Source organism: Trichoderma aggressivum (genome assembly GCF_033847375.1).
Source record: "Trichoderma aggressivum f. europaeum strain CBS 100526 chromosome Unknown scaffold_006, whole genome shotgun sequence".
Taxonomy (NCBI): domain Eukaryota; kingdom Fungi; phylum Ascomycota; class Sordariomycetes; order Hypocreales; family Hypocreaceae; genus Trichoderma; species Trichoderma aggressivum.
Window position 1 is genome coordinate 286,463 of NW_026946372.1, and position 24,763 is coordinate 311,225.

The following is a 24,763-nucleotide window of genomic DNA, read 5'->3' on the forward strand; positions in this document are numbered from 1 at the left end:
CACCGGAAGTGCCGCGCTGTCCGTTGTAAAAAGCAAACTTTGGCGTCCCGAGAGAGAGAAGAAAAAAAGCTGAGATTGCGGCGCCCTCATGGGAGCGGCCTGGGATTATTTTAGAACACGCAAGGATACATTTTTGCAGACCATGGAGAGGTCCGTCCTGACCCTGTCCTTCCCGAGGACCGTGACGCTGGTATTGCTTAATTATTCTGGTACCGACGCGCTGGCAGTTGTCAGACGGATGGGGGGCCACGGATGCCGCATGGACGTTTGCATCACGAGAGACAAAAAGATGAAGGCCTGCGAAGGGGGCGCAATTGTCACTGAAGCTGGAGTGTAATTTCAATCTTGTCTGGTGTTGACGGTAATGATGCTTGGACAGGTACGGGTACGGGTACATGGACACAGCCAGGTGCACGTGGCCTCGGCAATTCCTGTATCGAGCTGTCGTTATTGGAACTTGAAGACTAGCAGCAAGTGACGGCGGTAAAAAAAAAAACAAATGAAGGCAATTAAGTTTGCCATCAAATGTGATGATAATTTCACAATGGCGCATCACACCTCTCCATTATATACGATTGGATCAACCCATCCAATATGATATCCATGGAATGCAGTGCAGAAAGAGCGCCTTTGTTTAGTGCTCGTCGCAGCGCCGTGCTAGCGAATTGCACCCAATCGCTTCGAGCCTTCTCCTGCATCAAAAGGACGCTGCTGCACGCTGGTTGGACGCCGCTGAAGGAATTTGCTGGGGTACTGGAGTCGGCTTGTGGGGTTCCAGTGGTCAAAGGCTCTCTAGCGCCGTTCGCACAGGCCTCTCCAAAGCAGCTTAGGGCTGCTCGTCGAGTGTTCTTTGGCGAGCTGCGCGCTGATGCTCAAGCCGGGACAGCGGCGAGTAGCCGGCAATGGCATGGCGCTGTGGGGACGCTGGAAATGGGAAGCGAAGCGTTGATAAGGCACAAGGCAATCGGATCAGGTGTCGAAGGACTCGGCGTCCTGAGAAAATGAAATTGGATGGGATGGGATGGGATGGGATGGATTGGATTTGAATGGGCGCCGCGGTCCATCAAGCCCCCCCCTGTGGGCCTTTGTCTCTGGGCGCTATTCGCCGCCCAGCTGCGATTGATGCTGCAGGACGAGACACTCACTTGAGGCGGGAATCGGGTTGCCACGAGCTGTAGGTACATGTATGTACACGGCACGCAGGCGGTTGATACCCCGTGCCTCAACGAGCTGTGCTGGTCTGGTGTTCAATTGTCGTGTCGGGTACCTGACCTTGGGGATAAGGCAAGGGAGCGTCATTCGAGTTCAAACAGCCGCAATGCAAGGTTGCTGAAACCGCATCAGGCACACGCAGCCGCGCAACGATGGGCCGGCGCAAAAAAAAGAGATCAAAGCAGCATAGCCCTGCTCGAGAGTTTGACACCACCTGGGATTACCAAGCGCGGGACCCGGCAGAGCTGAGAAAGGACGAGGAATGCAAAGTAAAAATGCAATGGGCTACGAGCACAACGGTGTAGAAAGTCAGTGGGTGTGAGCTGTTTGGAGGCGGTCGAGACGCGATAGCCGGGTACCTGCTCCGCCGGCGCGGATGCTGCAGGGCGCATGTATATGCACAAACAGGTGGGCTACCGCTGGGAGCCCCATAACTTGCACCGGCGATAACTCGAGATTGGCACCCTTCGAGTTGTTTGGTGCTACGAGTTCCTGTACTAATACCAGACTGCTGTGACTGTAAGGTACCTAGCCGCTACTCGTACGAGTACAGGTGCGAAAGACAAAGCGGTCGGGTCAGTCCAGTCCCATTTTACTCCGTACCTATCCCAGATGAACGGTAGCGATGCTTCCAGTACAAGATGGGATTGGGGGTTCAAAGGTACTAGGACTAACTGTAGCCTCCATGGAAACGTGGGTGGATGGCCAACACCCCTTTGGCGACCCAGCAGCTGCTCCTTTGGCTCGTCTGCTGATTGACCTGTTTGCTTGTCATTTGCTTATACTACCGTCTCCGTAGAGTGCGAGTACAAGTACTTTTGCCCTCACCAATACGAAAACGCACCACCAATGAATGTATGCACATTGCCGTGCAAAAGAGCAGTGCTATGCTGGCTTAAACCCAGCCGCCCCTTGTCCTGGTCAGGTCAGAGCAGAAGCCGGTAGCAGTACTTGGCAGCGGCGGGCCTGCGCCGTCATCCTGTGGTGCGTCGCCGGTACCAGGTACTCGCGCGCGCAGCTTGGCACCTCGAGTCGGTAGCCAGAACGGCCCGGCTCTTGCATCGAATCCTTATTAGGCAAACACCAAGAAAAAAGCCATCAGGCGAAATCCCCTCCCCGCTGCCTCAAGCCATCCTGCGTGGCCCTGCCTCAGAAATAATCGCTCTTGTCTTGTGCCACCTCTGGAGCCTTGCCGCGAATGATTCATTCATCCACCTGCATCCATCCAGTGCCAGACGATCCGGGACGTGCCTGTACGAGTGCTGTACGAGTGCTGTGGTGCTCTCGCTGACGTTGAAAAGAACACGGCTGGGGTTCCAGGCCTCTCTCTCTCTCTCTCTCTCTCTCTCTCTCTCTCTCTCTCTCTCTTCTCTCTCTCTCGCCCTCCCACCCCCAGCATCACCGCCGCTCGACGCCAGTAGGTGCCACTTGTTCCGCCCGACCTGTCATCATTTGGCCTGCTACAGCCACGCCCTAGGCTGTATCCACCACCTGAAGCTTGGGATTGGATTGGATCCCATGCTTCTCTGCTGCGAGCTTGTGCTTGTACATACATCCAGGCACTCGCACATGTACGGGGTAGCGCTCACTTTCACACGCCTCAAAGCCTGGCGTGCACGGTCAAAGCCTCAGCTCCTCCCGGCACTCTCCAGAGCACGAGTCCAAATCTCCTCGTTCACGAGGCTGCTTCCGCGCGCCGAAACTTGGACCGCCCTTTGTCGCCCCGGCCCGGACATCTGACGCCTTTCATCATTGGCAGCCTACCGACTTCTCTCCCCCGGCGTCATCATCAACCCTTTCGCCCTCTTCAACCTCCCATCAACTCCCCGCCTACCTGCTGCAGCTGGTTCTGCTGCTCGCACTGACACTGAACCCTTCCAACGACATTTGCCGCCTCCGCCGCCGCCATTTTCTGCCGAACACTCCGCTAAACTCCAGCCCCCAGCTCGAGCGACGTCTATCAGAAGCATCCCGACTTTTCGTTTCCCTTTTTTTTGTCAACCCAGCAGCAACTACCTAGATTAAGACGAAAGAAACAAAGGAGAAGAAAAAAAGAAAGAAAGCATCACCGTTCGCGTCGCCAACCTGTTTCTTCCCAGTGTCCGCTGCTTATGCGTGTGTAATTGGCTGCATGGCAAACCCACCTTTTGGATCCAAATCGCTTCGTCTACCGATTCGTCAAGTGCTTAGAGAACGCCGACAATCTCGCCATCAAACACCAAAGAGTGCTGAATCGCCCACCATGGGCGGATGCATGAGCTCCAACAATGACGAGGTGGAGCAGAAGAAGAGGAGTCAGGCTATAGATAAGGAGTTGGACGAGGACTCAAAACGGTTACGGAAAGAATGCAAGATCCTGTTGTTAGGTATGTCTCTCTCTCCCCGGGGCTGGCGGTCCATGATGTGCTTGCGTCCCAATCGCTCACCCTTTCTCTTTTTCTCGCCTTCTCTAGGTTCTGGTGAGAGTGGCAAGTCGACAATCGTCAAGCAGATGAAAATTATCCACCTAAAGGGATACTCAGAAGAGGAACTGTACAACTACCGACCAACCGTCTTCAAGAATCTAGTAGAATGTGCCAAGGCCGTCATCACCGCCATGCAGCAGTTCAATATCGAGCTTGTGCAGGAGGACAACAGATCCTTTGCCGACTTTTTAATAGACTATCAAGCGGAATCTGGGCCGCAAGCTCACATCGACCCCCAGGTGGGACTCGCTGTGCAGGCAATATGGAGCGACCCGGCCAAAGACCAGCTGATGGAGCACCAGACGGAGTTTTACCTGATGGACTCTGCCGAGTAGTAAGTTGCAATGAAGCGTTGGCTGGCGGCGCGCCGTCTGGGTTGCTGCTTGGATGCTAACCATGGTGCCCTTTTTCTCAGTTTTTTCCAAGAAGCAATGCGCATCGTCGCGCCCGATTACTTACCTAACGAGATGGACGTATTACGCGCCCGTACAAAGACTACCGGCATTTACGAAACGCGTTTCCAAATGGGCCAGCTTAGCATTCAGTACGTCGCATCGACAGTTATTTTCCCAAGTTTTTTTCTTTCTTTGTTTCCCATCTTCTTTCCCCTTTGAGCTTATCCCCGAGCTCCATATTTGACTTGTTTAAACAACGGGGCTGACGTTTCCTTCCAGCATGTTTGATGTCGGCGGGCAGAGGAGTGAACGGAAGAAGTGGATACACTGCTTCGAGAACGTTACATCAATCATTTTCTGTGTTGCGCTCAGCGAGTACGATCAAGTTCTTCTCGAGGAGAGCAGCCAGGTAAGCTACGAGCGATTGTTGCGTGACGTCGAGGTGTTCTTTGCGGATAGGCCAACCTGACCGAATACAGAACCGCATGATGGAGAGCTTACTACTCTTTGATTCCGTCGTCAATTCCCGCTGGTTCATGAGAACGAGTATCATTCTTTTCTTGAACAAGGTGGATATCTTCAAGCAGAAACTTGGCCGATCACCTCTATCCAACTACTTCCCCGATTACACCGGCGGCATCGACGTCAACAAAGCCGCCAAGTATCTGCTATGGCGATTCAATCAAGTCAACAGGGCGCATCTCAACCTATATCCACAGTGAGTAAAGGCGCAGATGGAATCTGGAATTGCTTTTTTTTAGGCCGCTGGCTGATGTGACTGTCAATCCTAGTCTTACCCAAGCTACCGATACATCAAACATCCGACTCGTTTTTGCGGCGGTCAAGGAGACTATACTGAACAACGCACTCAAGGACTCGGGTATCCTCTAAGCTTTTGCTATGCGAATCTTGGTCATTAATCTATCCATCCACCAAATTCCGCTTCGGGAGATGAGGCGTTTATAATACGGCGCGAATTTACAGTGCGCCCACCCGCCGATCCATCTTGACCTGGCTCACACCATGCATTTCTCTCCCCTAACGGTACATGTGGTCCACCCAGCCGACGTTTTCTTTAATATCAACACTACGCTCTTTTCTTTCCCTTTTTGCGATGCGACGAAATCCCTCCAAGGGCTGATCTTTTTCTTCTTAACCCCAAGGGGTCCCAAGAAAATTGCGCTTCGACATGGCTAATTTCCTGTCTATTACCACTCAGCAAGGCGCGGTCACTCTCACTCACTCGAACGATATGTCTTATATTCCCCCTTTTCTTTCTCCTGTTATTCGGAATATTTTTTTTGTTGGCGACTACGGTCTAGATCTCGTGTGACAAGCTACAGTATAAGGCTGACATGAGAAAGCCGTCTCTGGTTGGTGTCTTGATATTGAGACTACATGATGAAATGGTGTTTACGATGATTCGCTTTGAGGGGCAGCGGCAGCTAGATGCACAGCTGAAAGAATCGGGCAATTGGATACCACGGCGGGCCGAGAGGAAGCATAGAGGCGGATACGACAACCGTTTCCTTGGAGGCCGGGGTTGGACGTGGACTGGGCCTGCTCCGATGTGTCGATTTTGTGGTGGTTCCCGTGCCCGGGGTTGAGCGAATATAAGAGTTAGCAGGCGGGAATGCGTGAATAGGCCCGGAAAGATGACATCTTTTGCAGAGATGCCGAGAGTACAAAAGAAGAGATGTTTTATTATTATCATTATCAAGAATTGGCTGCGGATATTGTTTTTTTTTTTGTTGCGGCTTACGGGCTTTGCTTTTGGGCTGTTGCGCGCATGCAAGGATGCTTGGGATCGGGGGAGGAGTTATTGGATAGGCTTCTCAGGTTTACACGCGCGAGAATAGGTATTAATTGCTGCGCCCTTTATTTACTATTGGCCTGACGTACGGAGTGTGTCTGAAAACCTACGTTTTATAATTGATACCTTGGTGAAACTACTCGTGTGCTTTTGAAAACGTTGGGAAACAAGCATGATGCATGTGATGTTTTGTAGTATTTAGTAGTAAGTAGTACTAAGTAGGCAGCGTTGGGCTGCCAGCAAGAAAAGGGCCCTTTTGATGGATGAAAAAGATGGATTGGAAACCATTGGCTGCTTTTTACCAAGCTGCTTTTAGCCGTCTCGGTTTTTTGTTTGGAGCAAAGGGGAATTTGGCAATGCCGTACCTAACATAACATGTGCATCATGGCAAGTCTATATGGCGAGTTGAAGACGTGTCAGGCTCCGACTTTTCCAACCATCCGAGCAAATTCGACAGTCAGAGATTCGGCAGAGGGGCCCCACAACTTTGCGGCCAAAATAAACAAAGTGGTGTGATGTATGCGGGCTGTACGAAGTATGGATGGACAAGGACAGTCTTGTGGTCTTTGCTTTTGGGCCGAGGTGCTTGAGGTTGTTGTTGCCCAACAGAGGAGTTGTGCAGGCGCAATATACGGGCTGCGAGGGGATTCTATTGGCACGGGAGAGGGGGAACAAGAGGTTGGTAATAGTTGAAAGTAACCTTTGATGGAACGGTAGCAATTGAGAGAGACAGAGAGAGAGAGAGAGCAATTGGGTAAATGCAAAGGGCCCGTATCCGAGTACGAAATGGATTCGATGGATTCCCGCATCTCCGCGAGGGATGACGATGGCACCAGCGTGGCGCTACGGAAATGGTGCCGCCCGCTCTATGTACAGTATACGAGTAGTAATGGAACAACCTAAACTAAAGAAAAAAAACTTGATGTGGGAGATACTTACATGGCTCTACATGGACCTGGGGATGCACTTACACGTCTCGTGCATATCCATTGGGCAACATCGCGCAAGTTCTCATCTTCTTGTTTTTTGATGCTGCCCCTCCTTGGTTCCTCCGCTTTGCCCTTGGGTACCTAAAGCTGTGCCTGCCCCTGTGCCCCTCTGCCTCTCCTTTCCCCTTCCCCTTCTCTTCCTCTACCTCTGTTACTCCCGTTCTCTTCTTCTCTTCAAACTTTCCCTCAATTGAACCCGTTTCGTGGTGCTTCTTTATCTGCCGAGTCCCAGACACGTCGAGCAGCCAAAAGGAAAGCTCCTGATACCCCGCTGTTGCGTTGCTGCCCCACCATAGCTTCTGCAGCTGAGCTGATGTAAGTTCCATTGATAACAATCGCTCGCTCGCCCAACCTGTTTCTCGCCCGTTTCCCTCCTCGACCCGTCATCATCCATATTCCATCATCTCCATCTCCTGTTCTGTTGCCCTATCCTTATCCCTTTTGTTTTCTGCATCCTTATCTTTATCCATATCTCCCTCATCAAGCGCCCAGATTGCTAATTCACCCGTCCTCCGCCTGCAGCCCGTTTTCCAGCCATGGCGACCAAGCAGCCGCTGCCCTCCCGCGAGCGTCGCCCCTCCACTGGAGCTCCCCTTGTGGACATCCAGGGAGCTGTCGGCCCTGCAGGCATCTCCCGGCCCAAGCACAGGAGGACTTTCACCGGCTTTGGCGCTGGAGAAATCAAGCACGTTGAGGGTTCGTCAATTCACTTCCTGCTTCTGCTTCTGCTTCTGCCCTTCTTGATGTGATGAATTGCTTTGTTTGAGCGTTGGGATCGGCGGGCGATTTACATGCGCTTGACCCCGTGCGGCGCGGCGCGGGGGAGGGGAAGCTTCAACTCGGTTGCTTTTGGCGGGGCTTCCATGCAACCAGCGTGTTACGGTGCTTTGCTTGCTTGTACCGTCATCGCTCTCTTCATCCACTGCACTGTTCCATGTGCCCATTCTTTCCTTTGCTTTGATTCCTCAAATGAATCAATCTACCAAGTAACGGATCCTCCATTCGCAGTTGCTAATGAAGCTCTCCTACAGCCTCAATCCCCGAGCCCCAGCGCGAGGCATGGAGGCGGAACCAAGTCAAGAACATCACCGACAAGGACACCTTCGAGAAGGAAGTTGTCCGCCATGTCGAGACCACCCTGGCTCGTAGCATGTTCAACTGCGACGAGACTGCGGCGTACTCAGCCACCAGCTTGGCCTTCCGTGATCGGCTCATCACCGACTGGAACAAGACCCAGCAGCGCCAGACATTCCGTGATACCAAGCGTGTTTACTACCTCAGTCTGGAGTTCCTCATGGGACGAACCCTGGACAATGCCATGCTCAACGTGGGGCTGAAGGATGTTGCCAAGGGTAAGATCTGTTGCCATGTTCGCCGTGCATACATCATCTTGCTAACCCATCCGCCACGTAGATGGTCTCTCTGAGCTTGGCTTCAGAATTGAAGACATCATCAGCCAGGAGCATGACGCAGGTCTTGGCAATGGCGGCTTGGGCCGACTTGCTGCATGCTTCCTCGACAGCTTGGCTTCCCTCAATTACCCTGCCTGGGGCTACGGTCTTCGCTACAGATACGGAATCTTCAAGCAGGAAATCATTGACGGCTACCAGGTTGAGGTTCCTGATTATTGGTTGGACTTTAACCCCTGGGAGTTTCCCCGCCACGACATTACTGTCAATGTGAGAGCCACCACCCCCCTGACGCGAACATTATTCAACGAAGCTTACCCCGTCATCGATAGATCCAATTCTATGGCAAAGTCCGCAAGCAGACCAACGACGATGGCAAGACCGCCTTTGTCTGGGAAGGCGGCGAGGTTGTTGAGGCCGTTGCCTACGACGTCCCCATCCCTGGCTACGCTACACCCACCACAAACAACCTGCGACTCTGGTCCAGCAAGGCGTCCGGAGGCGAGTTCGATTTCCCAAAGTTCAACAACGGCGACTACGAAGGTGCTGTCTCCGATCAGCAGAGGGCCGAGACCATCAGTGCCGTGCTGTACCCCAACGACAACCTGGAGCAGGGTAAAGAGCTGCGACTGAAGCAGCAGTATTTCTGGGTGGCAGCATCTCTCTATGATATTGTGCGCCGCTTTAAGAAGACCAAGCGTCCCTGGAAGGAGTTCCCCGACCAGGTCGCCATCCAGCTCAACGATACCCACCCCACTCTTGCCATTGTCGAGCTACAGCGCATCCTCATTGATATTGAGGGCCTGGGATGGGACGAGGCATGGCAGATTGTCACTGCCACGGTAGGTTCCCCTGACTATGGCCCCCCTTTGGCAACAAGAGGAATTGGCTAACGTGTCGTGTTCGCAACTCTAGTTTGGCTACACCAACCACACCGTGCTCCCAGAGGCCCTGGAGAAGTGGCCGGTTGGGCTGGTTCAGCATCTGCTGCCCAGACATCTCCAGATTATCTATGATATCAATCTGTTCTTCCTGCAAAAGGTCGAAAAGGCCTACCCCAATGACAGAGACTTGCTCAGCAGAGTCTCCATCATTGAGGAGAGCCAGCCCAAGATGGTGCGGATGGCCTTTTTGGCCATTGTGGGCTCTCACAAGATCAACGGTGTGGCTGAGCTGCACTCGGATCTGATCAAGACCACCATTTTCAAGGACTTTGTTGAGATTTACGGCCCAGACAAGTTCACCAACGTGACCAACGGCATCACCCCCAGACGTTGGCTGCACCAGGCCAACCCTCGCCTGTCCGAGTTGATTGCTACCAAGTGCGGCGGTGATAATTTCCTCAAGGACTTGACTGTTCTCAACAAGCTGGAAGCTCATGCCACGGACAAGGCCTTCCGCAAGGAGTGGGCAGAGATCAAGTACGCCAACAAGGTGCGCTTGGCCAAGTACATTCAGAGCACTCTTGGCGTATCGGTCAACCCGGCAGCCCTGTTTGACGTGCAAGTCAAGCGAATTCACGAATACAAGCGCCAGCAGCTCAACATCTTTGGCGTCATCCACCGGTATCTGACCCTCAAGGCCATGAGCCCCGAGGAGAGGAAGAAGCAGCTGCCCCGTGTCACCATCTTTGGCGGCAAGGCTGCTCCTGGTTACTGGATGGCCAAGCAAATCATTCACTTGGTCAACGCCGTCGGCGAGGTCGTCAACAAGGACAGTGACATTGGCGACCTGCTCAAGGTTATTTTCCTGGAAGACTACAACGTCAGCAAGGCCGAGATGATCATCCCCGCGTCTGACATTAGCGAGCACATTTCCACCGCAGGAACAGAGTAAGTTGGAACATCAAAGTCTGAGGTAGCACAGCGAATCTAATGAGCACGATAGGGCATCTGGCACCAGCAACATGAAATTTGTCCTCAACGGAGGTCTCATCATCGGAACCTGCGACGGCGCCAATGTAAGTCTTGATCGAGCTTTTCCCCTTTGCTTGTAACATGCTGACTCCTCTCACAAGATTGAAATCACTCGTGAGATTGGCGAAAGCAACATCTTCTTGTTCGGAAACCTCGCCGAGGATGTGGAGGACTTGCGCCACAACCACAACTTTGGCTCTCACACCATCGACCCCGACCTGGAGAAGGTCTTTGTCGAGATTGAAAAGGGCACGTTTGGCATGCCCAACGACTTTAGCGCCTTGATCGCTGCCGTCAGGGACCACGGTGACTACTACCTGGTGTCAGACGACTTCCACAGCTACATCGAGACGCATGCCCTCGTCGACGAGGCCTACCGCAACCAGGACGAGTGGGTGACCAAGTGCATCACGTCCGTGGCCCGGATGGGCTTCTTCACCAGCGACCGCTGCATCAACGAGTACGCCGAGGAGATTTGGAACATTGAGCCGCTGGATACCACTGAAACGTAGAGTCTCCCTTGAGTAGGTACCTAGGTAGAGTCGTGTGGAAACCAGTGGGGGAATACCTCGATAGATTCGAGCAGGCAGAATTACACAATAGGGAGGAGTGAAGAAGATGCGACACTTTGTTCCTACATGACGAATTGAATGTCCAATATTGAATTACACAATGACTTTTCATTTCCGCTTGACCGCTACGTGGCTATTGGTGAATGCATGCAACATTGGAAGCATAGCCCATAACCAAGACTGCATCTCATTGCCTCTTGACACGTGAAGACTCGTGCAGACACAGTAACCGGGATATTCCCAGACTTGCAAGCATCAATGTTGACTTGTACGCCAAGCTAGAGCACTGAAGTGCAGGCAAATAAACTTGATATTTGGCATTAGCAGCCCAGGAAGCGGTGTCACGACGGAGTGGGTTGTTGGTTGGACAAGGAGAGGAAAAATTGAGGTGGGAAGACGCCGGAGCAAAATCTCCAGGGGCCGCGAGCCGATTCGCAGCGATTATTTCGATGGCGGGAGGGGGGCCCGGTTCCTGAATCAGAATCGCGAGTTTGGGATTTGGGGGGGGGGGAGAAGAAGAGTTGGTACCTTGGTACATGTACCAAGGTAAGGTGCGAAGTGTGTAACGTGTACTTGGGTTTGTTTGATGCAAATGCGTGAAATACAGGGTGGTGCAAAGTACCCTGTACGGGGGTGGGCGTGGGTCATTTGGGGGGGAGAAGTGGGTTTGAAGATTGATTTGATTGTGACGTCATTGGGGCATCACTGGTGTGAAGTGGTTTTTTAGACTGACGATGTTCAAGTTGTGTGGTGTTGCTTCTTGCCTGGGGTGTGGTTGTGTGTCTTTTGCTGTCTGCAGAGGATTACTTTAGATTAATGCATGTGGGAGCAAGGGGGGGGGGGGGGGGGGGGGGGGTCTTAGGTGGGTGGGCGGGAGTTTAGGTTGTGGTGATGGGTTGGGCTTGGGTTTTTTGGGGGGGCGGAAGGGAAAGCTGGTTTTTGGATATGGGGGTTTAAGAGATTAGCTAGGGGGGGCGCTTTTGGAGATGAAGATTTGGGAATTGTCGATCTGGATGAGGATGGGATTTTGGGGTTTCTTGGATGGGAGATTTCGAAAGGGAACAATGGGCTTTTTTTTTCTTTTGATGGACGGTGGCGAGAAGATCAGAGGGTTTCTTGGACGGGCTATGGTGTAGATGGCTTGCAACGGTGGTTTAGTCGAGGCCTAGGCAGCTTAGTGGGAGTGGGATGAGGGAATGACATTCCCGCGGCTTTTCAGCTAATCACCCAAGCCTGGTGAGCAGAGCATGGGCAAGGGTTTATCGTGGAGGGGTTGAACCGAAAAAGAAAGAGAAAAAACATGGGGGTGAGGTAAAGGCGCACGATGTCGTCACCGGAGCTTGGTTTGCGAAGTGTCCCTGAAGCGTTGTCGCTACGGGGCGTGACGATGATGCTTGGAAGTCCCTGGAAGAGGAAGAGGAGGGGAATTTCATGTTTTTTTGGGGGGGTTTTGTTTATAGGTAAGGGTTTGTCCTGTCTCGGTCATGGTGATGATTTTTTTTGGGACTTTGCCTACTGCTCTGCGAAAAAAACAACAAGACTGCGTATTATAAGATCTTGTCTGGTCTAGAGTATCTCTTTTTTGCCCGAGTTGCTTGCTTTGCACTACTTTTTGTTTTTTTGCTGGGCGCCTGATAGCGAGAAGAAAAACACAAAAAAACCCGACAAGACAAAATAGCACCCGACCCTTTTCGAGACCCAACGAGGGCACGCGGACATCGGCATTTGAAGCAGAATCGATCGATCGCCTGAGACGGCGCGCGTATAAGTAGGGACGAGCTTGGCTGCCCCCCCCCCTTTCTTCTTAGCTTTTGCGGTTCCACGACGCTTTCTTCTGCTCTTTTACGAGGAAATCTTGTTCATCTTTTGATATTTTTCTGGCCTTTCGGTTATAACACTTGCGGGCTACGGCTGTGTCCCTTCGTTCTTTCGAATTGTTGCGTTGCGTTGCGTTGCGACAGCTTCATTGTCCTTTCTTGCGCCTGAAGGCGACAATCCGTTGCGACCGAACCGAACGAGTGACATTCAGTGGCCTCTGCATTCGCTAGAACAGACGTTGGGCACCCTTTTCCTGGCCAAAGTCTCAAATTACCACGTAAGTTGGGAAAACAAGAAGAAGAAGAAATCCCAGAGGCAGCAATTGGGCTGCGGGCCTTGATTGATTCCCGTTCTTGGTCTCAAGCCGGGCCGGGCACGATTGACAAGCCTGCTACCTGGCGTTTACCCCGCGCAGTGCGCTCTCTCACAAGTACAACTGCCGAACCTTGCCCGTGCGCCCACTAACTCGGTGTCCTTTTTTTTTCCTTGGGAAGCAGGGCGACTTTTTATTCCCTCCATACGCTGTACCTAACCTGACGTTATCCAATCTCTCGTTTGGGCTTTAGGCGCTATTCGCTTGCCAAAGTTCCCTCTTTTTGTCTTTATTCCCCCCCTCCGTGGCTATTCTGTTAGAAGCCGTCCAACCCCCGCCTTTGCGAAAAACAGCGAGAATTCGACCGCCGGTTGCTGGAAATCACGAGAAGAAGAAACGAATATTTCGAGAATTCAGGAAAGAGTGAAAAAAGAGACGCCGACGCAGAGCCAATCGAACCCGACAGACTCTCTCTTTCTTCGCTGCGATTCCTCCCACCCTGCGACCCGAATCGAGATTTGCAGCTAGTTTCCAAGTTCCAATAAGCTCAGCCCCCGCCTGGCTAGCAGCGAGTGGAACTCCTCACTGTAATCCTGCGCAAGACCGCCTGTGCTGGCTTTCTCTGCCCACCCCCGAGCCGACCTGGAACCAAAAAAGAGCATCAGCAGCAACATTCATCCATCCCATTTTCGGAGCGAGGGGTTCTAATCCGGCTCTTCTTTTTTTCGCCCTTCGACAACCCTCTTTCTCACGTCTGCATCTTTGGTCGTATTTTCATCTCGCCCATCGCATCCGCGTTTCGAGTTTTCACGCATTTCTTCTTTACCGATAAAAAAAAAACTAGATTCCCCCGCCATCACGAGTCAAATCCATCCGTCACAATGGCCGAGTTTGTGCGTGCGCAGATCTTTGGCACCACGTTCGAGATCACCTCAAGGTAGGGAGGAAAAGGGCGAGAATCCGGGCAGCGCGAGGAGAAGAAGAAAAGGCTGATCAATTCCATCAGGTACTCGGACCTCCAGCCCGTGGGCATGGGAGCGTTTGGTCTCGTCTGGTGAGTTCATGTTGCCGTCTTTTTTTTTTGACTGCGTTTTTGAGGCAATCCTGGCTAATTGCGACTTTCCCCTCCCCCGCCAAATAGCTCTGCGCGAGACCAGCTCACCAACCAGAATGTCGCCGTCAAGAAGATCATGAAGCCCTTTAGCACGCCTGTGCTCGCTAAGCGGACGTACCGCGAGCTGAAGCTGCTCAAGCATCTCCGACACGAAAATGTATGCGCTTTCCAGGCTGTCCGCTCCATTGCATCATCAAGCCATGATGATGATGATGACACCCGCCTGTTCCATGCTGACGTTGGGCGATTCGCAGGTCATCTCTCTTAGCGATATCTTCATCTCTCCCCTCGAGGACATGTACGTCTTGTTCTTTCCGGCTGTTTTCGCCCTTTTTTTTCTCTGCTCTTTTCTAACATGGCCTCTTATAGCTATTTCGTCACAGAGCTTCTTGGCACCGATCTGCACCGATTATTAACCTCCCGACCGCTCGAGAAACAATTCATCCAGTACTTCCTCTACCAGATCATGGTATGCGATGGCACATGAGATTCCCTTTGCATTATGCTTGTATCGGTTGGCAATTAGCATGCCGCCGTATGCGGCGCTCGGCAGCGCAACAGTAGCTAACGTGTGCGTTTATAGCGAGGCCTGAAATATGTCCACTCGGCCGGTGTCGTCCATCGTGATCTCAAGCCCAGCAACATTCTCGTCAACGAAAACTGCGATTTGAAGATTTGCGACTTTGGCCTGGCTCGAATCCAGGACCCGCAGATGACGGGCTATGTGTCAACACGATACTACCGCGCCCCGGAAATCATGCTCACATGGCAAAAGTACGACGTCGAGGTCGATATCTGGAGCGCTGGGTGCATCTTTGCCGAAATGCTCGAGGGCAAGCCCCTGTTCCCGGGCAAGGACCACGTGAACCAGTTTTCCATCATCACTGAGCTGCTTGGCACTCCCCCGGACGATGTCATCAACACTATTGCTAGCGAGAATGTGAGTCTCATGTCATGTTTCGTCGACACGTGTAGTCGATATGGACAGGACAGCCAGCTGACACGGGATTTAGACGTTGCGTTTCGTCAAGTCACTACCCAAGCGAGAACGACAGCCACTTCGAAACAAGTTTAAGAATGCGGACGAGTCAGGTAAGAGGACATGACACTCAAATTGCTATCCCATTGAAAGATGTTCTGGTCTGACAGGAAGCCGCACAGCCATTGATCTTTTGGAGAAGATGCTTGTTTTCGACCCCAAGAAGCGAGTAACGGCCACTCAGGCTCTGGCCCACGAGTACCTCCAGCCGTACCACGACCCCACCGATGAGCCTGTTGCCGATGAGAAGTTTGACTGGAGTTTTAATGATGCCGACCTTCCCGTTGACACATGGAAGATTATGATGTACGTTGTTCCGTCTTATTCTCATGACCTACACAACGACTGACTTGAAAACTACAGGTACTCGGAGATTCTTGACTACCACAACGTCGAGGGCGCGCCCAACATGGAGGAGCAATTCCCCACACAATAGATTGAGAGAACGGAAGAGCGGACCTCTTATTACAGGGTGGCATGAAAAGATTTTGAACCACTGCACACAAGACGGATACAGGAACGCGCGCGTCAGCAGACACACGGTTACACGACTCACGAGGGCCAGCGCACCTTGTTCCGAGACAGATGCTTTTTTTGCAGTTTCCGGCGTTGGGGATGGAAAGACTGGCATGGAAGGGGAGGGGAGGCAATTAGGAAGGGTTAAATATGTTGTAAAGACTTGTGATTCTGTGTGCAGCGACGACAACGATAAAATATACGAAGAAACGGGTTCTCTTTTTTCTTTTTTCTGTTAATTTTTTTTTTGGCTGAGCTCTTATGTATCCGGTTTTCGTGACGCTTGCTTGCTTGGCAGCACAGAAGCACTGCCTCGGCCGGGTTTCTGGCCAGAGGGGCGGAATGGCAGGGGGGAGTTTTTCGACTTTTGAACCGAGGCGAATTATAAGGTTGAACGTAAAGATCGAGGTAGCCAATGTTGTTACAATCAAGTATTAAAGATGAAGTGAATCCTGCCTGGCAGACAGTTGTAGCGCCGAAACAGAGCCTCACACAAGAGGGCGGAGCAAAGCAGCAGGGGGGGCGGCAATACAGATGCAGAGCAGACCCCATCAGGCAAAAGAGCCAATCCCGGGAGAACACACGATGCAGCACAGCTTTCTCCATATTCCGGTTCCCGATCGCCCATATAGCGACTTAACCTGAAGACATTCGGGGGGGCTTGGGCGGCTATGATAGGGCGAGAACGAACGGGTCATTTTGAGGAACCCGTCTCTGTCTGTTGTACCTCACGACGAAGAAGGCGGTGCTGGAGCCTGATTTCTTGTGTCGCGTTCTTCGTTGTGCTATTATTGATTGATTGCGCCCCCTTTTTTTTTTGTTCCTCTCTCATCGGTTTTTGTTGTTTGTTGGAAGCCTTGAGCGTTTAAACGGCTTTTTTTTTCTAAATTATTACAATACGAGAGCGAGAGGAATTGGGTAACGAGATTTTTTTTGGGTATGCGTCGGATGGCTTGCTACTGTCCGAAGCTGGAGACGGTGTCATGGCGGGATTGCTCAGGTATGGATGCCTCGTCTTTTCTGTTTGTGTGGTTTCTTGGACACCGCCCCTTTTGGGATTGTCGACTTTGGGATTGATTTGACCAACGAGTTTTCTTTTTTTTGGGATGGATGAGTTGGGATGAGAATGATTGCTGACTGACTGGTGGGTGGCATGTAGGCGAGAAAGTGGTTACGACGGAGTATTTGACCGCGCAAGACTTGTTGAAGAGCAAGGATACGGAGTTTGCTAATGCTGATGTTACTGTCACGTTCGTACAATTACCTTGATCTTCTTTGAAGCGTCTTGTTTTGCTTTTTGAGCTTGTGGTGTGGCTGACTGAGCATTTGGATAGATATGCCGAGGGTGATAGGATACGCAAATGCCGGAGTTGCAGGACTGCGTTTGATCAAAAGTTTCTGATGCCGCGGATGTGGTGGACGACGTTTGCCAAGCGGTCGAATGGGTATTTTGGGTATCAGGATGTGCTTGATTCGGATGGCAAGCGGACGGGTACAAGTAAGTATATCTGAACCTTGACTTGAGCAGACGATTGATACAAACATCTTTGCAGTCTCGTGGGTGAGGTTCATGGTCAAGCGAGTCAGCAAGATCCTCAACGCCCACGACGTCGACGAGATCAAATACCACTGGGTCAAGCTCAACGCCGTGACCCGCTGGCACGCCTCCAACAACCGCACCGACATCCTCCTCTTCGACCACCCGCGGTTTGCGCTGCTCAACAGGGACTCCATCCTGCGCGACATCAACCCGCGCGAGCTGGGCGACCCGTTCTGGGCGTATCCCAGCATGGTGGAGGAGGTCGCGCAGCTGCACGACGTGACCATCTGGGAGACGCGCAACCTGCTCCGGGACTTTGAGCTGCGGCGGGCGTTTTACCGCTTCAACTACAAGTACCTGCACGAGATCCCGCGGCACATGACGCACGTCAACGAGATGGTGTACGTGACGGAGAGCATCCTGACGAGCATCCAGAAGCACCACGCGCACTTTCTGGCGACGACGGACAAGGTCGACGCGCCGAGGATGTCTTTCCTCAACATCCAGAGCCGGCTGGACTCGCTGCACAACATGGTGACGAACCTGCGGCACCGCGCGGAGAGCAACAACGCGCGCATCCAGAACGAGATGGCGCTGACGTACAACGACGCGGCGAGGATCGATTCGTCGGCGATGCGGGCGATTTCGCTGATTGGGCTGCTGTTCTTGCCGGCGGCGTTTGTGGCGGCGATATTCAGCACTTCGTTTTTCAACTTTGACGCGCCGACGGGGGTGTGGAGGCTTTCGAGCCATTTCTGGATGTATTGGGCGGTGGCGGTGCCGTTGACGGTTGTGACGGTTGTGTCGTGGTTTTTTGGGCCGGTGATTATGGATAGGGTGATGCCGCAGTGGAGGAGGTGGGTTGAGTGAGTTTGAGAAAGGGAGATGTTGTTTGTTTTGTTTTGTTTTGTTTTGTTTTATTGAGGATATAAGGTGTGATTGGGTGTTTTTGGGGATATGAGGACTGAGAAATGGGATATGGGAAGAGATGGAGTTGATGACTTGATATCACTATATGACTTTTTTTTTTGACTTGTGCATTTTATACGGAACTTGAGGCATTGAACTGGTATTTGTTGAATCTTTGATACTAAACAACCGTCTTATTAACAGGCGTTTACTATTGGTATACTTCAAAGAGCTGAGTACGGCTTATTGCTGGACTGGCTGCTATATGTGATTTACCCCAACATATTATAGAAATAACACTTCAATATACTACTCGCTAATAATATGAATTTCGGAATAGACATCTCTAGCACATATCACTAGCAAGGACTACAGTAGATCTAAGCGGGAGGGTTATCAGGAGCTTCGAAGCTAGATTGCTAAAAGAAAGCATCCAAGTTCGAAGCTGGGCGCTGGAACTTGGAACAGAACTATACAAGAGAGGATGTTACCTTTGTTAAAGAGGTTTAGAAGTATTAAGAGTCTTTATTAGATATCTAGTGCTGTTCAATGACCTGTCTGTCTTTATTACTCTTGTCTTTGCGATGTAGACTTTTGATAAGAGTAAGACTATATTTATACGGCCACATGAAAAGCAATAGGATATGTTGTTAAATGTAGCACCCAGAGCCCAAAATGTTGAATTTCACAGCTATAGATGGCTCGAGTCAGAGCTCGACTACCTAGTACCCAATGAGATTTTGAAGATGGATGATAGTGGCGCATTGCTGGATTGGAAGATGACAAGCTTGCCTTGATCCTCAATACACTATAAATAACTGTATAAAGATATGTTTGTCTCTCCATGAACTTGGGTCACAGCCACTTTGTAAATATCTTGTCCATCATTTTCAAGTATTCATTGGCTAACAGATCGGGCTTTAAGCCGAGGAGAAGCTGATGTGAGCAATCATTCTGCCATAGCGGACATGAAGGCCATACTCAATCTCACAGCACTATACTTGCCTCAAAATATCATCTGTTTCATGCTACTGTCGGAGTGGACATGTTACATAATGGAAAGCCCTTTGTGTCTAAATAAAGAACTGAGTCGAGGCCATAACATAAGGCGTCTACATACGCCAAGGAAGAAGAAACCAATGCAAATATTTAACGCAAAACCTGATAGCATCAGCTCATCTCGACTAGCTCGCGCGACTCGTAACAAAATTGCCAAGCTTGCAATGTGATGTGTATCGTGGCGTACTCCACAACAACGTTCACATATACTCGCATGCGTCCTAAAAGTCAGGGCTGCTGCTCGATCCGTGCTTGGCCCCAGGGTCCAGAGCGGCCATGGCGTTTTTGCGGCTGACGTGACAGCAAAAGACGAGGCGTGCTGCCAACGAGCATCTGACAAGCCCGTGGCGTTTTGATGTCCGTCGATGCGGGAGGACGGAACTAGTGCGACGAGCTGAGTGTGAAATATGCCTACGCTAAGTGGCTCACCGAAATTAAGGCCACGAGCCACGTCGATTTGAGGGACGAGGGAGTGAGAGAAAGTTGTTTGCATGTCTTTGGTCAATGAAACAAAAGAGGAGCCGTCGAGTTCTCCGCTGTGTTTCTTGGAAAGATGCAGCATCTCCACTGCTGTCTGGAAGCAGGGTATGGTTGTTGATGCTTGTGAAGAATAGCCACGTTGGGAGCCTGTCTACTGGATGTTCAGGCTTTGAATGAGGAGTGTTGGTTGCTACCTATGTGAGTGTAAGTGGGTTATGCCGTTTCTAAACGGCGAGTTCTTGACGGTGACGATTTGTAGGTATTATGTCTGTGCTCCATGATGGAGTTTGACGTCTAGAATCGATGGTGAGAAGAAGAGGCCTGGAAGATGTTTAAGTGTTGCATGTAGAGCTTGTTCACGAGCTTGGATGATGACATAAGGGGAGTGAGGTACTCACCTCGAATTCCTTTCAAAGTACTACTAAGGTATCGACATACCTAGCAATAGCGATAATGCTTTTAAGAGGAAGTGGTCGAATATCAAGTGTTATAACGGGATGCAGAAAAGCCCACATCTTATATTTAATAGCATCTGTTTCATCGACTATCTGCTATTATCGCTATTGGAGCTGGTACATGTACATACTGGACATGATACATGGTACCTCTCTGCTAGATAGACTACCTTAGTATGGCAATGGCAGGAACAGAGACGGACGACGCCTCCCCGTTTGTCAACTACTACTATACCTATAGGTACCTCTCTTCTTGCCAGAATTCACGCCTCAAAATTCAGTCGCAAATCTCCCCCCGGCTTCCGTCTTCTCTCCCTGTCCACATCTTCACCTCCGTATTCCCTTCAATATGAGCAATTCTGTCCAAGTCCTTGTCCTTGGCATCTCCTATTATCCCCCCCCACGGTACACCCAGATGCCGAACAGTCGCATTGCAGCCGCCCCGCCGTCCCAACTCAGCCTCACTGCAAGGTGCCGGATACACCAACCACTCTTCCTCGTGCGATTCCAGCCAATTTCTTCTTCTTTTCCCCGAATCTGCAACCCGACTTCAGATAGATGGCCCCGGCGCTCGAATGATCCGCGGCAGCATCGGCAACGGGGTCCAAATCGAGACAATCCAACCTGAGCTAACTCTGGGCCCACCGTTCTCTCCAGACTGACATCGCTTGCAAGACTCTTCTCCGTACTCCGAACTCCATACAGCATCATTCAGTCATTGACTGGGAATCTTCTGTACGGATTCTATTCGATTTCCCGTTTGCCACCGCTACACAACATCCCGCACGGGAGAAAAAGGTTTTTGTGAGACAGTCATCATCAGACGCTCCGTATCCGTCGCACGATGTTAGTGTGCCACAGGGTTGAACATTTTTATCCATTGATTACTACTACAACCACAACCACTAACACAATCGACATATGAAATTCGAGCTTTCTCGTCATCTTGCTGCAAGGGGGTCGTTGAAACTGCCAAGATGGGAGATATTAATCCAACTTAAAAGCTGATTGATCGGCTAGCAAAGCAATCTCGCTTTCATGGTTAGCTGGCCCAAGGCGGAGTGAGCTAAAAACAAAATCCGATTTCCAAAAATATGAGCTTGGAAGGGTCAAGGAAGAATGCCACGAGAAAGAAAAAAAGACTCCGAGCTGGAATTGACGGCATCCCGGCATCCTCTTTGCTCCGGGACTGACGAAAATTGACAATTAAAGGGGTCAATGGTGTTTGTTCGCCGCGTCTCCACCGTGGGAAGAAAGTCGCGTGCAGACGGTGGTCAAGACCAGCCGGCAGAGCGGTAAATCACGCTTTAGCACGCACTGTTTCCAAACCACGGACGGCCATAACGGCGATTCTCGTACGAGCCGAAGCAGCAGAGACTAGAGGGGCCTCGTATTCACTGGTTGGCTCGTCAGGGATCATGACGTTTAAACCGTCTGGAAGCCGAAAAGGGGGCCGCCAGGCACGCTGCACCGCATTGGGCTTGAGTTGATAACGGCAGGGAGATGCCAAGATGCATGTTGAAGACCAAATGAACCGCGATCTGGAAGATGCACGGGGTGCTTGTAAGCGAAGGTGATCCCCGGAGCACGACAAATTCTGTATTCACCGCCTGCAATAGCCTATTCAGACTCGGAGGACATGTCATAATCGACGGCATGGTGTGCAAGGGCTGCCATGCTCGCGGTGGTTCACCGATGGACGTACCTGCAGTTTGCAGATGCATTTTACAATTCTGGACCGAAGGCATTTACGTACTCGAATCTGGTCGATAAGATGGCTTCGACGACGGGATTGGTGTGTTGTGTTGGAAGTTTGTGGACGGCATCTCTAGGGATTTCTGGCATCCCGACATGCAATGCAGCTGTTCGGGAGCACTGCTTGGCCCCAACATGAGGACATGGGAGCGTGCCTCGTTCTTTACAGTATTCCTGCCCGTGACGCCTTGTGTGACACGCCGTGCGACGCAGCCCGTGCTCCAAACATGTGAAGCCGGAGATGGCCACGGCTAAGAATAGACGGGGATGACTTTGGAGCAACAAAGATTGGTGAGCAAATAAGCTTTGGATTTGGCCGCTCCTCGTCGAGCAGAATCTCACATGCTCAAATCTCACCTGCAGCCAGCAGCACAAAGGGCCTGCGAACGAAACCGCTTCCAATGATTGATCAACAATGCTACGGCGCTTGACCTCGACTGTGATTCCCCTTACGGGGTCGATGAACGGTCCGGTACCTGCGCATCGCATAGCCGAATGCCGCTGCGAGCAAGTACCTCGCAGCTTCATGTCGACACACCTGGGGCCGCATCCCTTGAATGATCTTTGGGGGGTTCAGGTCTGTGCTCGCGGCGGAGAGCGGCGTCTATTCGCTGGACAGCCCCCTGGAAAGCGCGCTGGCGTGGATGTTTTTGGCGTTCTCTCCGCTGGCGCTTTAGCGGCTCTAGCGGGTGCGCCACCGCACCGTCACTGGGCTCCCTGGCCTTGGCATCGCCTCCACTGGGGTCAGCAGCGACTCAGCCTTATCCAGACAAGAAACATGAGCCCGGCGAGAGCTTTCTCCTAGCACCGCGGGAGGGGGGGCCCCTGCAACGGCTGTCGTTGATTTCATATATCTAGCACACCGATCTTCCACTGCGTCTTGCTCGGCTTCGATTCGATTCACTGCTCCTGCGCTCGCTTCGTTACTGGCATTGCTCTCGTTTGCATCTTTGCTCCCTTTGCTCGCGTGATCAGCTACTGTTCTTGCTGTTGCCGGACTACTTATTTCAGGGCCTGCCCCCCACAAACCACACAACGGACGCAAGATTCAAGACGACGACGAAGACGACGACAAAACAGACAAGAGAGAAGAGAAGAGAAGAAGAAGAAAAGAAAAACGAAGAGCATCAGAAGAAGATACCCGGAAAGAATCACCGCAAGAGCAAGGAAATTCGAGGCGGACATTGTGATACCTGGGGTTTTCCGGTCAACAAGAGAAGCATCCGTCTTTCAATTGCACTGCAAACAATGGGAAGCGGCCCTACCCGATTCGAACCACACCAGATCGGAAACGCAACCGCAGCTCAGCACCGCAACGATGCAGCGACGAGGTAACCGTGACGTCCGCTTTGCGGCAGATGACGACGACGATTCCGACTATGAGCGCACCTTTACCTACCGGCCCCTGTCCAGGCTGCCCACACCGCCGCCGACCCTGAGCAAGGCGAGCGTGGACCAGTACCAAACGCTCGAGGACGACGACACGCTAAATCCGCGATACCGAGGTGAGTTTTTATGGAAATGCCATGTTGTTACGAGCCGTGCTTGCTCCGTGTTCTGCTGTGCTGTGCTGTGCTGTGCCCTGTACGAGTAAGACCGTCTTGGCTGGCTGCATGGACGGGGGTACGGAATACGGAGTAATCCGACTGCAACCCAAGGCTTGCATCTGCATTGCCGCTTTGTACCTGGGCGAATCAGGTTTTTGCTAACGATTCTCGGTTGCAGGTCCCGCCATTCATCTTGTCAATCTGATTCCTGCATCGGCGTCGCTGGCGAGCGCGTCGGTGCCCTTTGTCCAGGCCATGCTGTCGAGGGCCGACCTGACCATGGAGATGCTGGCCCTGGCGGTCTGCATCCTCGACAGCCTCGACACCAAGTTTGCCCGCACGTGGCGGCTGTCGTGCCCGCTGTCGTGCCCGCTGAATCCTCACCCCGACGGTGTCGACTCGGCCGCGGCGTCGCCATCCCCCCTCAAGCGACACTCGATGCCACCGACGCCGCGCGACGCCCCTCGCCGGCAGCTTCACATCGATTCCGTACGTCCCGAAATCATCATCCTGGCCGCCCTTGTCATCGCGGCCAAGTTCACGCAGGATCCGCAGCAGCCACCGCAGTTCTACCGTCTGGCGTGGGGCCGCGGCCTGTGGTCCAACGACCAGCTCAACGTCACGGAGCGGTGCATCATGGAGAGCCTCGACTACCGCATCCTGCCGCTCTGCGACGACGACTGCCTCACCGACGCCATGGTCGACATGCAGCTGGCCGCCGAGCTGGAGTCGGGCTCGCGGTGGAAGCCCGCTCGCCAGCTCACGCCTCCAGACAGCGCAGCCAGCAGCGACTGCGAGTTTGTGCCGAGCCACACCCGATCCAAGACGACGGTTGGCGTGGGGTTTGGCCTGTGATGATGTGGGGGCGGCTGCAAAAAAAGAGGAAACGGTGATGTTTCAGCTGATAATCCCGCAAAGCCGGAGTTGGTTCATTATTCTTTTTTCTCCCGGCATACTTGACGAGTCATTGACAAAGCGATGGGCATTTATTCATCTTTTTTTTAATATCCGGCATTTTTTTGTTTATTCCTTTATTAGCATGCTGAGGACATGAGCATATTTACAAGGGCGTTTCGGAGAATTGCAAAGCGTGGAGCAATAGTGTGGTCTGATATATCGGCTCACTGGGTTGAGGCATCTTTTTATTTTATCTTGCTTTTTTTTAAGAGTCACCAGCATGGTATTATTCTGATGGACGTACCTCTGTGCCTCTGGAAAAAAAGGCCGATTGGGAATCATAACTTGGGGAGGGTTCTGAGTTGGATATGGCTGTTTTTGGATGGGACACCCATCTCTTTATACCACTTTACATCCCGTTAGTTAGTAGCTACATGGCTTTTGTATTTCTGGATACTAAGCATAGTATAATCACTTGATGCCCTCTTGTGGAAAGGGGGGGGGGGGGGGGGGGGGGGTGGCGTATTATATACCCAAATTTTTTTTTTCC

The 24,763-nt window shown here is 51.9% G+C and overlaps 5 protein-coding genes across 5 annotated transcripts; all 5 read left to right on the plus strand.

The window, feature by feature from the left end:
* Window positions 1–3,454: 3,454 nt before the first annotated feature.
* On the plus strand, window positions 3,455–4,963 carry Triagg1_2342 (uncharacterized protein; the record flags this gene model as incomplete). The annotated part of the gene is made up of 6 exons (XM_062896513.1): window positions 3,455–3,578; window positions 3,666–4,011; window positions 4,093–4,221; window positions 4,352–4,481; window positions 4,552–4,790; window positions 4,864–4,963. 6 exons carry the CDS (start codon window positions 3,455–3,457, stop codon window positions 4,961–4,963), a joined length of 1,068 nt encoding a protein of 355 aa, XP_062758554.1.
* Window positions 4,964–7,410: 2,447 nt separating this feature from the next.
* Triagg1_2343 (CAZyme family GT35) lies at window positions 7,411–10,711 on the plus strand (the record flags this gene model as incomplete). Its single annotated transcript, XM_062896514.1, has 7 exons — window positions 7,411–7,570; window positions 7,906–8,226; window positions 8,288–8,553; window positions 8,616–9,125; window positions 9,199–10,115; window positions 10,171–10,243; window positions 10,301–10,711. The coding sequence occupies 7 exons, from the start codon at window positions 7,411–7,413 to the stop codon at window positions 10,709–10,711; spliced, it is 2,658 nt and encodes an 885-aa protein (XP_062758555.1).
* A 3,072-nt stretch (window positions 10,712–13,783) lies between these two features.
* Window positions 13,784–15,491, plus strand: Triagg1_2344 (uncharacterized protein; the record flags this gene model as incomplete). The annotated part of the gene is made up of 9 exons (XM_062896515.1): window positions 13,784–13,839; window positions 13,909–13,956; window positions 14,044–14,173; window positions 14,271–14,314; window positions 14,386–14,485; window positions 14,600–14,956; window positions 15,030–15,108; window positions 15,166–15,361; window positions 15,419–15,491. 9 exons carry the CDS (start codon window positions 13,784–13,786, stop codon window positions 15,489–15,491), a joined length of 1,083 nt encoding a protein of 360 aa, XP_062758556.1.
* A 1,481-nt stretch (window positions 15,492–16,972) lies between these two features.
* Triagg1_2345 (uncharacterized protein) lies at window positions 16,973–17,981 on the plus strand (the record flags this gene model as incomplete). Its single annotated transcript, XM_062896516.1, has 2 exons — window positions 16,973–17,069; window positions 17,125–17,981. The coding sequence occupies 2 exons, from the start codon at window positions 16,973–16,975 to the stop codon at window positions 17,979–17,981; spliced, it is 954 nt and encodes a 317-aa protein (XP_062758557.1).
* A 4,203-nt stretch (window positions 17,982–22,184) lies between these two features.
* On the plus strand, window positions 22,185–24,171 carry Triagg1_2346 (uncharacterized protein; the record flags this gene model as incomplete). The annotated part of the gene is made up of 3 exons (XM_062896517.1): window positions 22,185–22,458; window positions 23,026–23,274; window positions 23,495–24,171. The coding sequence occupies 3 exons, from the start codon at window positions 22,185–22,187 to the stop codon at window positions 24,169–24,171; spliced, it is 1,200 nt and encodes a 399-aa protein (XP_062758558.1).
* Between the last annotated feature and the right edge of the window lie 592 nt (window positions 24,172–24,763).